Source organism: Camelus ferus, chromosome 2 (assembly GCF_009834535.1).
Source record: "Camelus ferus isolate YT-003-E chromosome 2, BCGSAC_Cfer_1.0, whole genome shotgun sequence".
NCBI classification, from domain to species: Eukaryota; Metazoa; Chordata; class Mammalia; order Artiodactyla; family Camelidae; genus Camelus; species Camelus ferus.
Window position 1 is genome coordinate 17,728,567 of NC_045697.1, and position 14,890 is coordinate 17,743,456.

Genomic DNA, 14,890 nt, shown 5'->3' on the forward strand with positions numbered 1-14,890 from the left:
GAGAGCTTAGCTTAAGCCGAAGATTAATCCAACATAAAAGAAAAAGCTATTTGCATTCAAATTAGAGGAACCACAAAAATGTCTCTATTCTACTTCATCCTAATTTTGATCCTGATTCAACATTCTTCAATAAGTCATGAAGCCTCAGTTCCCATATCTGTAAAATGGGGACTCACAGATTAGCATGAAAGATAAAGAAGACTCACTAAGCACTCAGCTCGGGGCCGGGCATACAGTAGGTGTGTGATCTGTGTTTGTTTCCTTCTCACCTCGTCCATCACTGGACAGAGGCCCCTCTCAGCTTACTTCATGTGCAGTCATGAGGGCCACGTGGTGATTTGGGAGGATGGAAAAGATAATACAGCCGAGTGTGTGAGTAATCACTATGGGCTGGTGTCTGATCAACAATATAGAAATCTTCTAGGCAACCTGTAAATGAGTTTCCCCCAGAGAATGTCACAAATGGACAAAACAGTCAAGAACGAGAGAGGCACCAGGAAGTGACCCCTGCTCTACACATTAAAGGACTTACAACACTTTTCATAGGACTTACAGGTGAGTCAGGTCACGAAGGCCACGAAAGGCATTTCTGGAAATGGTTTCTATTTTGTTCCCTTCAATGAACCTAGGGAAAACAGAAACACGTGAATTTTCTCTGCTTAATATCTCTGAAAAAACTGATACCGAGGTGCTTTCAGAATAAAATCTAAAAGCATGCATGAATTTCAGAAGTTCATCTCTGAAGGCTAGGTCCCGCTACACCCGATTCCAAGTGGAAGTGGTGTGTGTGCGAGGATGCACGTGCACAGTGTACGCTCCACGCCCCTTCCAGAAGCAGCATGGAAGTCTTCACAGTCAGAGTTGGCAGCACGGGTAAAAACATCTTGAGAGAAAAATAAAAGTAAGAAAGCACTACACCACAGCGAGAAATTCTCAAATTCCGCAAGACTGGAAGGCTTCCAGACATCTTCCCCGCTCCAAGCTTCTTACGTTCCCCACTGCCTGGCTATTAATACTTCTGTTCATATCACAGTCCCTCGAGGGGAGCCCATAGTTTTACATCTCCATATTAAAGTCTCTGCCCAGGGAGAATTCCATTAAGCTTGGTTCCTAGCAAGCTGGAGTTCATCATGTTCTACACAGTGTCATCTCTGAACAAATGGATAACCAGACAGAGATGCTCTCAAGATGTCCGGGCCACTAAGAAATAGAAAGTATAAGGAATTGAGCATGGGCCAGACTTCTTCCTCTGTGTCTTAGGGCTTGCACACAGGACCTGGCAATAATAACTCTGGCCGTGCTTTAAATATGTGGCATGGGAAATATGTGAAGTGAGTGCACTATGACTCTTCTGTAGGGCCTCAGAGAACTGAATTTTAGTTTACGGCATCACATTTCATCAAATGTAAGAGGGTCTCGGATGAGACAGTCGAATGGAGATGCTTTGTAACAGGATGTAATAGGCTGGTTAAACAGTCCTTGATTCTTACACTGAGAATTATCTGCTCCCTGTTTTATTTTTTTAATTGGGGGTCTATTCAGCGACAGACTTCAGTATAAACTGATAAGTGAACTTTCTCCTCAATAACTTTGACAGGAAGGTGAACTGCTCGAAAGAGGGAATGGGCAGCTCTGCATTCACCACCTCCGTCGGCTGTTTACGCGCTTTGGTGGAACCTAGTTAGACTCAGCCCTTCAGCCCTACCACCCTACCCAGGGTGCCTATACTATCCAGTGTTATGACAGTACAAGTATTATGTGTCCTCTGGAGAAAGAATTCCTTCAGATACATCTTTCCTGAGGACATAAAGTCAGCAGAGAGCTTTCTCAGACCCAGGACGTGTTTAGAATTCAAACATCTACCTGTTAACCTCAGATAAGAAAGCGGAGGCAGGCTTTAAAAATCGCTCTGAATGCTAAGTAAGGGAATCCCATCTGATAGCAGGATTAATATTATTACAAAGTTACAAAAGACAAGGATGGAAGAACTTCGCGGTGGGGGAAGACTATAAGAAAGTGGGAAGAGGCAGAAATCAGAGCCAGGACAAAGCTAATTGCTGGGGGCGGTGGAAGCTGCACATCTGAGAAGGGAAAAATAACCTTTATTTTTAAAGGAGAAAAAAAATTAGACCTTCAGCAGCAGCTCATAGGAGATACTGCAAATGAGATATAGGACAGCCGAATTAAAACCACAAAGTTGTGTCCCCAAATAAGGAGACTTTCTTAAAAATAAATAACCCTCAGAATCCTTCAGCCTTATTTCTGGTTGATCAGCAAATCCATGCCTAGTTTTGAGAGGTAAAAATATCCAATACAATTTCCAATTGTGCTTACGTCATTACAAATTAAATGTCAGCAGAGAATGAATGACTATCTTTCCTTCTTTGTTTCCTTTTCCCCCTTTGTCTCCAACCTCCTCCTGTCCCAGCATGTTTATACACAAGTAAACCATGAAAGGTCAGCACTGAAAAGAGAATGGGGTTTTCTGCATTTTCTCCACCCCTGAGCTCTCTAAGAGATGCTGTTCCAACTTGCAGAGTGATATAGCCATTCCATTGACATACCAGATGCTCAGCAGATAGGCAAAGCACCAAACTTACAGGTATTCAAGGTGGAAAAGTCCAGCAAAAGCATCATCCCGGATGACTGTGAATGAGTTAGAATTCAGCAATCTGAAAATAAAGGACAGAATTCAGTACAGAAGTATAAAATTTGAGTCACATAGTGAAGCTACTGTTTCTTTTGTCTTCTTCTGTTGCCAACTTGGGTTCTTCTCAGCCTTAAACTGTCCCATCCGGTGCACAACCTGACTCATGGACACTGATGGACAATGGCAAGTCGATTCCCTTTGGCCAGATTTTCTGTTCACCTGCATTACTCCATTCTTTCTTCCCTGTGGGTCTTAGCAAATATGACCTCAGAGTTGTTATTTCAAAACATCCTGATGCTCAGCAAAACTCGACAGCCAGTGAGTGCTCTACGATGCACAAGCAATCGTGAGATGAGGGATCTAAAGGATCTAATCCAACTCTAGTTTTAGAGAAATTTGAGTTCAGAGAAGTTAGGTGACTTGATCAAAGTCACAAAGCTGAGACAAATTAAAAAAACCCCAAAACAAAGAAAACAAAACCCCTTTCCATTACACACCCCCATGGGAAATAATAAAAAGAACCTTGAGAAGACTCTTTATCACCACACAGTTTTTTAAAGAGATCATTTAAGTCCATTTGGTAAAAGTTTATACAACCTATATAGTCACCAGGTATGGTATTTGGTAAAATACCTAAAATTCCATTCCTAGCATATGAAAAATATATTTTAATAGAACCATAATTTCTAAGAAATTACAGATTTTAAAATGCTAAGGATAACATTATGAGTAACATTTCAAGGACAAAAATATCAACCTTAAGTTGGTGTAGGATGAATAGTGGTCAAACATAGCCCACGTCTCCGTGTCTCTCTGTATGTTCCAAGTACGTGGCTTGTTTTCATTTTGATCTCATTTAAATTTAAGAAACTGATACAAATAAAGAGAATGAGCTAAGTACTCATGACTTTGCCTGTCACTGATTTGCTTTTGAAAACTACATTTTAAGGACTTTGTTTTTTATCAAGAAACAGTAACTGACCTGGGCTACAAGGCATGACACGGACACTTGGCGAGAGTAGCTGGGATGCGGAGCAGTTATGAGTGTGGGCTTTGAGCCCTGGGTTAGAGTTCTGGCTGTGATTTTGAGCAAGTTACTTAACTTCCCTGAGCCTGTTTTCTCATCTATAAGAAAAATACCCTACTCGTAGGGAAGATATGATTAAATAAAATTTTGCACATAAATGCATAGTATGCTGCCCAACAGTTTACATACTCAGTCACGTAGAAATACTCCTATTTCCATGATAACATTAAGAGTTTAAAATACAGGTTCTCTTTTAAAGTGAAGTGTTTGGGAAATGGCTCATTTGGGTGAAATTCAGGTCATGATTTGATGTAACCATGTCGAGTCTCCAGTTGCTGGATATGGGCGGTGGCATCTACAATAAACTCCATGAGGGAAACATGTGCTGAAAGAAGGAAAGGATACTGAGCAAAGAGCCTTGGAACTCAGGCTTGGTGGGGACAGGATGGGGCAAGTTAACAGGAAAAGCCACCCACAGTTCCCTCGTGGAGCTTGGCTATCTTAGGAAGGACTGATACCAAAGAGGCAGAGATGGCTCTTCCCAAAACCGTACCTCCAGGAACCCCATTTCCAGAGAGAACTTCTCATACTCACAGCAGCTGCAGGGAAGGCAGGTGGGAAAACATTCGGTCTTTGATTTCTGAGAACGTGCCATTTACCAGGCTCCTAGAGGCAAGAGAGGAACAAAATGAGGACTAGGTCGCTTTCTGGAAGTGCCGGGCAGGATGGGCAAGTGGCCCTATCCTTCACCTGTACTTCAAACTCCTCCACTCGGGAATGAGGTTTCAAACAGTCTGCCAGGGGCTTCTCAGGGGTAAGAATGAGACGAGTCCAGCAATTATTCAGTGAACTGGATCAGTATGAAAACTGGTCTAAATAACAGAAACCTTTACCATCAGTCTAGCTCTCTCCATAGATGAGATCTCAGCCAGTTTAAATCAATCCCCTCCCTTCCTTTCCTTTAACTACGGGAGGCCCTAGCTGAAGATGGATAATTACTTCACCTCTGCCCATGATTCTGTTTGTGTAGACACAGCATTAATGTTGGCCAACGCAACTCCAGGGTAGGATTAAGCATTTCCCTTGGGAGCACATCTCTGAAAGTCACTCAGAGCACTTCTGATTAAATGCACCATGAAAGCCTTGGGGAGAAAACTCAGAAACACCTGAACTTGAATGTGTGGTAGGAGGCAATGCCAGCTGCCAGGTTTAATGGTCAATCAGAACAAGGAGCTTGATTGTTTTAGCCACCAGGTCCCTGATCCTCTCTGGCCACAGTAGGACCTCAATACATTATTTCAGTTCATATGCAGATCAGTTAAACAGCTGCTGGTCTAAAGGATTTAACCAGGGGAATTCTCATTTCTGGAATCCTCCATGTCACCCGACTTAGCAATATTTGGAATCAAACAGTCCCTCTGTTCTTGCCCAGCCAGACTCCCCTGAATTCCTGTAAATGCAAACAGGATCCCCTTCACTCCTGGGTCTAGGCCCCAGAGCCCTGCCTGGGGTGGAAGACAGCACAAGAGAAAGTGCCCTGAGTGTGAGCAACTCCCCCTCCTCCCCGGGGATTCCCTGCCTCTATGACTGAGGGGCATCACCCCAGCACCTTGGCCTGGAACAAGGGATTGTTTCAGCAGGAAGCATTTCCCCGCAGTAATGATATAGCGCACTAGCCCCTTCCACAGCCATTATGAGAGCTGGTCATGTGGCTTGAGTGGCTGTGTGAGGCCAGGTTGAAATCATCCCTTAGCAGGTGCATAAATAATGTGAAGCCCTTTCCTGTGCATTCCTCCAGCGCTGAGTAAACAGCCAACATAACATGTGGTGGGGAGTGGGGTGAGAAGCCCATATGAACTCAGGGCAAGAAGTCAGGCAGATTTCCAGCACTTGGCCACTTGGGCTGGACGCCCCACATGCCCCAACGCTCAGCCAAGTCCTCCTGCTTCCCTCTTCCAGGCCACATGGGGCGGCATCTCCACTTCCAGAGGCTACATGCCTTTTCCCAGGTTCTCCCCAATCTGCAGTGTGGACAGGTCTGGAGGAGGCCGTGGTATAAACCACAGCCCCAGACCTCAGGTGGGACAGCGAGGCCTTATTCCTCCCCTGTCTGCAATTACTCCAGTCACGCTCAGCTGCACATATATGCCCCTACACAACCACCTCCCCCTCCGTACACATCCTTTCAAACTTTAATGCACCCCAGAATCATCTGGGGATGCCACATGCGGGCTCCAAGGCTCCAGTCCAGAGACCCTGCATCATTCAGCACGGGCCCCGGAACCTGCATTGGCACAAGCTCCTCCAGGTGGATTGGATGTAGGTGGCCCGTGGGCCAGACTTTGAGAAACAGTGCCACAGGGACTGTTCTGGCTTCCCAGACTCCGGGTCTCGGGCTCCCCTCATCCTCCCCAGGGCCCGAGACTCCACCCACGTCCCAAAGCACTCCCCAACCCAAACGCAGAGAAACGGGGCCCGGGAAGTAGGGGTCAGGGTCGCGCCGTCCCAGCTCCAGAGGCAACTCCCAGACGGCGGCGAGCGCAGGGTGGGGCAGCACGCGGCGGGAGCTGCCGGGGTCCCACTCACTCACAAGGAGCTGATGTCGCCCGGCACGATCCTGGGCACCCAGGAAGAGCCCACGCAGATGATAGACTCCTTCGTACAGCTGCAAGTGGCAGGGCAGCGCGCCAGCCGCCTCACCTGCGCGCTCGGCGGGATCAGGCACGCGGCGCCCAGCAGCAGCAGCAGCAGCCCCGGAGCGCCGCCGCCGCCGCCGCCCCTCCGCAGCGCCATGCCGGGTCCCCGGTCCCCGCCCCGGCCGCGACCCCCACCGCCGCCGCCGCGCCGCGCGCTCGGACCCTGCGCCGCTGCAGACGCGGGCGCCTCTCGCTGCTCCGCCACCGCCGCCGCTGCTGGCGAGGACTGGGGCGCCGCGGGTGTGGGAGGCCGAGCCGCAGCCGAGCAGCATGCTGGCCGCCGCCCCCACTCGGCGCCCCCCCACCCGCGCCCGGGCTGCTGGGCGGCCGCCGCCGCTGCGCCCGCCGCACCCGCGCCCGCCTGACATCAGCACCCGCGCCCGCAGCCCGCTCTGGCCAATGAATAATGCGCGCCCCGCGGGGGAGGGGGCCTCGCGCCGCCCCCGCCGCGCCCCGCCGGCCCCCGGGGCCTCGGGACCCGCCCGGCCGCCGCCCCCTAGGACCCTCCGGGACCCTCTCCAGGAGCTGCGGACACAGGAAAAAGTTGGGTGACCTTGGGGGAGGGGCTGGCCTGGACGGGGACTCCCTAGGGACCTGGCCAAGCGGTACGGGATCGGTTGCCTGCAGTCTCTCCACCGGCTCGAAATAATTTGGGGGAACTGGCTTGATACCAGGAAGGGAGACTTTGTCCTGGGTATTTGGAGAGTACAGAATTTTGAGGAGCTTTTATTAATTTTTAAAAAGAAGTGAGTGCCGTTGAGGGATGGCTTTGCCTGTCTTCTGCGGTGAGGCTGTGGGGTCGGGCTCCTCTTCCCCGCGCACCCTGGGCTTCCTGAAGCCAGCCACCTTTCCCTCCTGAAGGCAGGTAGGCAGGAAAAGCTGCTACAGCAGTGCGCACCCCTGCTGCTCTGGGGCCTGCCTGCTGCTTGCTACAGAGCTAAAAAGCCTATGAAATTTCTCTGTCACCCAGCAGTTCACTTGCACCCCACCCACACCAATTAAAGGACTAAAGGACAGGGGACAATTGTTAATAGAGATTGAGGGTGTGATGTATTCTAGGCTCTGTATGTTTAATCTTCTAGCCCTTCGAGGCAGGTCCTCCGGAGGCACAGAAAGAATCAGTGACTGGCTGGCGGTCAAGGAGTAGATGGCTGAGCAGAGATGGGGACTGGAGCTTGGGGTGGGGATTGGTAACCAGGTGCTACTGAGCCCCTCTTCTCTCCCCACATTTGAGACACAGCTTGAATCTTACCACAAGGTAATGTGAACTGGAGAAATCAAAGAAAACGGCCAGAACAGAATCAAAATGGCTAAAAGCCAGGACCGCTCAGACTGGGGACTCAAAGACACCATCATCAGGCTACTAACCAAGGAAGACCATTTCCATATTAAGATAGACCCAGAAAAGCAGTACCCACCGCAAAAGGTTTTTACTATAGGAATTACCAATACTGCGGCTTCTTCAGCAATTATTTTGTGCACACCTGGCTAGCCACTGTGGGAGGTGGACAAAGGGACAGGCTGTATCCTCAGGGAGCTTGAAATCTAGCTGGGCAGATAGCACTGAAGAAGTAACTCCACATGGCTATGTGGGGGTCACAGGCGGACCAAAAGGGGCTCAGGAATTGAAAGTCAGTTTGTTGCAAGTAACTTCATGGAGGGAGCTGTCTTTCATTACAGGTCACCATTCAGCCAGCACTTAGCATCATTGGGAAACAGTCTACATTTATCATCACTTAATTCCCATCTGCCCTGAGAAATAGGTCTTCCAATTTTGTACATGGGAAAATTGGGCTCAGAGATGTTTTTCTCTTACCCAAGGTCACACAGGACACAGCCAGGAGAATCCTACTTAAGAGGAATAGGATTCTATGCATAGCCCTCACTGCTGTGCTAACACACATTCCCCAAATGCCTTACTCAGCAAGGCCCCATGCTGGGGAAGAGGGCAAAGACCATGGTCTGGAGAGGGCGACAGGCACGTGGACCCACAATCATGAGTATGTGTCCTGCGCGCCTGAGAGATGTCTGCCTTCAGAGAGATTGGCTACTGCTTTATAGAGAGGAGAGGGTGAGGCTCCTCTGATTGAGTGCCTTCTCGTTCTCAGCTGTGTGGTAGTGGAGCGAGGAGGAAGGTAAACCCTCTGTCCTCAGAGCTAGACAGGTGTGGGTTTGCAGCCCAGCCAGTCACTTACTAACTGTAATTGTGGGCAAGTTATGACCTCTCAATGCCTCAGTTTCCTCCCCTGTAAAATGGGAGATAGTTGTGTGCACCTTCGGGATTGAATGTTGTTAAGTCTGTAAAGTCCCCAATGCCACCCAGGAGGTACTAGGTATTTGTTCAGAGGTTTGTGTAATATTGTGGGCGGGGCAATTCTCAGGTAAACCCTGGGATAGGAGGAAATAGGGAGGGGGTTGGGGATGAGAGGCTGTGAAAGGAGAAGAATCTTCCTAACCTTTGTTCCTACCTTTTATTCAGGGACAAGGGCAGTCTAGCACGATGGTTCTCAATCAGGGGTGACACTTGGCAATGTAGTTTGGCTTATCACAGTGGGGTGGGTGTTACTGGCATGTAATGGGTAGAGGCCAGGGATGCTGTTAAACATCCTACAATGCACAACAAAGCATGATCCAGCCCAAAATACCACTGGTGCTGAGGTGGAGAGATCCCCATCCAGTACCCTAGAAAGACCCTTGGTGTGAGGAATTCCAGAGATGCAGATTCGAGGCCTGGCTTCACCGCTCATAAGCAAACCTTCTTGATCATGTCACTCTCATCTCCAGCCTCTATTTTCTCATCTAGAAAATGGGCACAATGAGACCTTCCTCTTTCTCCCCTAAATAAAGGAGACATATAGTCATTATTCCTATCCTTACCCTCCCCAAGCTAGGTCTAACTCCAGCCCATTCCCTCCAACCTGAAAAACTAGAAAGTTCCTGATAGGAAGGGTGCAGAGAGAAGACTTGGGTAGCATAGCTGGCAGGGTTGGTATTTGTTTCGGCTCTGTTAGAGACACTAAGTGAATGCTTGTAAATTATAAGGTGCAGTTTATAAATAAAGATATAAAAATGGAAATGCAGATGACTTTGGTTTGATTCCAAGATCTTCAGTAGTTTAAAAAAAAACTTCATAGACAATCGGAGAGACACAATCTGTTTCCAGGAAATAGCAAGAGTTTTTTGAAATGTAAAAATCCTTGTTCAGCTGTCCACTTACTCAAGCTGCATCCCCGTGTCAGGGCACACATTCCTATGGGGATGAAATGGCACAGGCTGGAGTGGCGTGTGGAGGCAACTCAAAGCATTGCTCATTCATTCACCTCTCATTCAATCACCTGTGATTCAGTCAATATTGATTGAGAGCCTACTAGGTGCTAAGTTGGACAGATGTCAGCATCAAGTGGAGGAAATGTCAAGATGCTTCCTCCCAGGTTTTAGCTGGAGCCAGTGGGTAGATGGAGGCACCGTGTCTTGAGATGAGAAAGCCTAGAAGAGGAGAGGGTTTGGCTGGGAGAGAGATATCAAGGGTTTGATATTGGAGATGTTGACTCTGAAATGTCCATGAGCCACCCATGTGCTGATGCCAGGTTGGCAGCTAGATGACCAGTGGGGATGGGAAGGAGGAACTGTGGGACGTTGGATGGGAAAACTTCAGACCCTGCATGAAACCTTGATTCTCCCTGAGTAAGCCTTCAATATAATGTTGGTTGATTGAATGAATGAGGGAATGAATGAATGATATTTTGTACATACAGACATTAAAGAGAAAATAGCTATCAGGTGCAATCAGAAAACAGGAAAACAGAAATCTTAGAGAAGAGTGTGGATCTAAGAATACTGCAGTTTGGTGTTCTATTTTTAAACCAAACATAATCTTCAAGTTCTAAAGCAAACTGTAAATCTTGTAAGACTCTCAAGGACCTCATCATGCTTCTAACCCCCTCCCCCGTTTTCCAGCTAACCTCCACCATGACACTGCCCCTACCCACATCTTGCCAGCAGTGTTCTCGCCAGAACTATAAGCTTTGGAAAGCCTTGACTAACATCTGACTCTGGCTCTGATGCTTACTGTAACAACCAAAGAAAAATTATTCATCCAAACCTCAAAGGCACTTGGTTTGAATGGCTACAAATTGGATTCTCTGCAGGGTGGGGAGTGAAACCAAAACAGTCTTTTTTTTTTTTCTTCCTAATCGAGTTTTCTTATCCTCTTTGACCACATCACCCTAATATGCCACTCTTGTGGTTGGCTGCTGGTCAAATGTAGATGCCATTATGGCTTCTCATCATTTCCTTTCTGCATAAACTCAGTGGGTGTCACAAGTCTGGAATTCATTCTGAATCTGCCCAATATTGGCCTCTTGAATTTGATTTGTGTTCTTGAAGAGCTGCCTGTGGATATTTCATGTGGTTTCCTAAATCAGCTGAAAGGCCCTCAAGACGCTGGCCATGGTATCTGGTGATCTTTGCCACCTCCTCCCCACCACCAGTGTAATGGACAGCTGTGGGATATTTGTTACTCAGCATCAGCCACCCCTTCTGATGACATTGAGACATAATTTTGCTTTGGAGGGAATGATTTGTTCTTAGTGTTAAATCTATGTGGGGCCCCTTCCATTTCCTAGTGCATGTGGCATCTAGACTAGAGCATTTCAGAACATCCCATTCTCCCAGCCACAGTGACTGGTTTCATGATGAATATATCATCCAAGTGGAACAATCAGGGCTAACAGAACTGCTTGACAGGACTTATGCTTTAAATTTGAGGAAGCAGTCTCACTTTTCCACTGGCCAAGGAGTTGTGGTGATGTGAGCCTGAGAACCCATCTAGGGCCCTGAGAAGTTTAACTCCTCCCCCACAAGAGAGGATCTTGATGGCATTGTTTGGACCTCAGATCAAGTCACCCATTAAACTCTTCAGTTTTGTGAGACAATAAATTCCCTTTTTTGCCTAACTAGCCAGAATATGAGTTTTGGTTTATTGTAACCAAAGGAATCCTAACTAATCCATTCAGACATCAGAGGTCATACCCAGCAACTTCAAGATGAAACTGAGAATCAGCTAAAACTCAGTTAGTGTCCCCAACTTTGCCTCTCAATGCCAGTTTCCCTCTTTCCCCAATTTTGTGATGTCTTTTCCCTCCCCTTTGTCAGGGAAATTTTGAAATTCTATACTTTTTTGGGTCATTTTTCTTCTTCTCTTAATTAATACTGCCAGAATTTTATCTATTTTTATTAATTTTCTCAAGAAACCAAGTTATGCCTTTGTTGATTTTTTTCTGTTTGATCTTTGTTTCTTATTTCACTACTGTATGTTCATCTTTATTATCTATTTTCTACTAATTATTCTGAAATTTTGCACTTAAAAAAATGTTAATCAGAGGGATGTTAATTTACACTTTAAGAGTCACCTGTGATGGGTAATTTTCTGTGTCAACCTGACTGGGCCACGGGATGCCCAGAGAGCTGGTAAAATGTGATTTCTGGGTGTGTCTGCGAGGGTGTTTCAGGAAAAGGTTAGCTTTTGAATTGGTAGACCAGGGGAAGAAGATTACCCTCACCAGCCTCACCAGTGCATGTGGGTGGGCATCATCCAATCTGTTGAGGGCCTGACAAAACAAAAATGTAGATCAAGGGTGAATTTGCCATCTCTGCTTGAGCTAAGGCATCTGTCTTCTCCTGCTGTCAGACACTGGTCCTTCTGTTTTTCAGGGTTTTGGATTCAAACCAGGACTTAACACCATTGCCCTGGTGCCCTAGCCACCCACCCCCACCCCAGTTCTCAGGCCTTTGGACTGAAGTACGCTATCAGTTTTCCTGGGTCTCCAGTTCACAAACAGCAGATCATGGGACTTCTTGGTCTCCATCACTGCTCCAGCCAATCCCTATAATAAATCTTCTCATATGTGTATCTCATTGGCTCTGTTTTTCTGGGGAACCCTGACAAATACATCACTTTGTTTATACTGATATCAGAATGCCTTTAGCTATTTTCCTAGGTCTTGGAGAATGTGTCTGCTCTTTTGGTTGGGTTGAGTTGGCTAGAAGTACATCTGTGAGTCCCAGACACTGGGTCTATGAGTGAAGTCAGTCTTCTAAGACAAGGGCACTTGACTTTCATGGTCTCAAATTTATAAGTCAATATAATAATTTTATGGGAAATCTCTTCACTCTTCTTAACAAACAGACTTAGAAATTCTACTTTAGGAAAGCAAGTTACCAAATGAGTACAGGTTTAACTTAAATTTATACTATTGGATCTTTAAATGTCCTCTAAGCTCTTCTCTAATCCATAAACCATGGCTCTTCAGTCCTTTGCATTTTCAAAGGTCATAAGACCTCTCCCAATCGCAGGTTCCTTGCTATTGAAGCCTGTGGCCTCTGGTCTCAACTTACTTTTAAACAAGACTAAATTAAAGACTTTTGGAGCTTTTAATTTTTTTCATTCTATGACATCTGAGTTATTCTGTGATCTTATGCCTTCTGTTCAACCCATCCCAACCCACATCAAAATATATTATGAGGAAAGTATCTGAAATACATTTGTATTAATCCCAGTGGCTGTCAATTCACTGGCTAGCCCTTCCCAGGGTTGTTTGTGTTTGAACATAGCTCTCAGGAGTAAACTCGACACCAAGGGAAGAATCTCAGACAGACCCCCTGAAACCAGAAGACAGACTAAGACTGCTACTACTACCTACAGACCTGGCTATGGGTCTCCCCTCTTCAACCCCCCCTTGTCTTATAGGAAGAGTTGCTCTGAAGACAAGGATCTGGAATTTGTCTTCAGAGTCTTCCCTCATGCTTCCCTTTCTGAACTCTTTAGAGACGGATATCAAGGAACACAGGGGCACTGGGAGCTTCATGGAATGGTGTTGTCAGAGGGCCTGATAGGAATCCCAGATTCACCATTTATTACCAGAGAAACTTTAGCAGGTCTCATCTTCAAAGGGCCTTAATCTCCTCTTCAGTAGATGGGGAGAGGATAGTGCCCGTCACCCTAGGTTGCTTGAAGGATGGAATCCATTGAAGAATACGAAGATTCTTTACAAGCAGTACAAGCTAGTTAATTACATGGTTAGCTAGTTGGTCTTTAGCTGTTCATTGAGAGCCACAAATCACTGTAGAAATAGATATGGATATGGATTGAATAAAGATAGAGGTATGGATAGATATAGATTAAGATACAAATATATTCTCTTTGGGGAGCTTAGAATGTACCCAAGGAAATAAGACTTCTCTTTGTCAAAATAGCCTGCTAGTACTTAAAAGTGTCTTCATTCTTTCCCATCAATTTCTATCCGCAGCCCAAAAGACAAAATCTCTGCATTATCCGAAAGCCAGGAAGATTAGCTTAATTAACCAACAAATATTTATTGAGCAACTCTTCTAGGCCATAGACTGTGCTAGACTCTGGGAATACCGTGGTGGACAAGCGGATGTGATCCAGCTGTGGATTCCCTGCCCTCAGCTGGCCCTGTGCATGCAGTAAATTCAGGAGGACATCCTGTGTGCTTGGGTTAGCAGCCACCAGGTAACTGGGCGGCATCTCAGGAGCCTGGCCAGAGGGCGAGATGGTGGTGGGTTCAGCACACAGGCCCCCCCCCCCACATACACACTCACACACACACTCTTCTTACGTTGGGGTAAGACCACAGCAAGACTAGACCCGCCACTGCACTGAGATAAATTTTCATTCCTTAAACAAAGCTCATGACTCTTCGTTCTCAATCATTAGGATGACATTGGGTCTTGGAATTTATGTGGCTCCTGAAGACTGCTAATTTGGTAGGAGAGTGATTGAGCTATCATTTAAGGAAAGGCAAGGAGGTGTGTCCACTGGCCCAAATGCTAACCCACAGGAGCAGTCATTTCAGGAAGAGGGCAGTTATAAATCCTGAGTTTGTCCTCGGCAGGCCGTCTTAGCTCGTGTCAGATAAAGGCTTATCCTTTGTTGAAAAAAAGTTCCAGAAGTGTTTCTATCTCAGGCATCCCTGTGCAGGGATACTTACCTTCCACAGCAGGAAAAGTCGAGTACCTCTTAAGGGTGCGATGATAGGATCTGACAGCCATACAGCAGTTTTGCAGCTTACAAAGCCCCTTAACCCCCATTATCTCAGTTGCAGCCTCACAGTAACCTTGGAACAGAAGGAGTTTTCAGAGGAAGAAACTGAGGTGTGGATAGGTTACATGTCCTGACCAAGGTAAGGCAGCCAATGTCAGAGTGTCCAAGAGTGCAGTGGGCCGAGCTGTCCTATTCCATCATAATCCTGCTGGAGGGTACTGGAAGGTGGGGGGCAAAAATGTCAATGCTTTTCACAAGATTCTAGAAAGCAGAAGCCCTGACATTCCTTCCTTTATCTTGCTCCAAGTTATTTGAAAATATGTTGGTTTTTACCCCCTTCTGCATTGTTGATGGGAATATAAACTGGTGCAGCCGTTATGGAAAACGATATGGAGGTTCTTCAAAAACTTAAAATAGAACTACCATATGATCCCATTATTGGGTATATAGAA

At 46.6% G+C, this 14,890-nt stretch overlaps 2 protein-coding genes across 2 annotated transcripts in view; one reads left to right on the forward strand and one right to left on the reverse strand.

The window, feature by feature from the left end:
• Positions 1-6,660, reverse strand: part of LGI2 (leucine rich repeat LGI family member 2) — a 27,828-nt gene extending 21,168 nt beyond the window's left edge. Inside the window, exons 1-4 of the mRNA XM_032495043.1 lie at positions 6,268-6,660; positions 4,272-4,343; positions 2,601-2,672; positions 554-625 (exon numbers count right to left, since the gene is read on the reverse strand). Coding sequence (XP_032350934.1) covers positions 554-625; positions 2,601-2,672; positions 4,272-4,343; positions 6,268-6,470 — 419 coding nt within the window. The 5' untranslated portion in view covers positions 6,471-6,660. The remainder of the gene's footprint in view (positions 1-553; positions 626-2,600; positions 2,673-4,271; positions 4,344-6,267) is intronic.
• Positions 6,483-12,250, forward strand: LOC116668235 (protein FAM110A-like). The gene is made up of 2 exons (XM_032495054.1): positions 6,483-6,916; positions 12,086-12,250. Exons 1-2 carry the CDS (start codon positions 6,644-6,646, stop codon positions 12,131-12,133), a joined length of 321 nt encoding a protein of 106 aa, XP_032350945.1. The 5' UTR covers positions 6,483-6,643; the 3' UTR covers positions 12,134-12,250.
• The last annotated feature ends 2,640 nt before the right edge of the window (positions 12,251-14,890 follow it).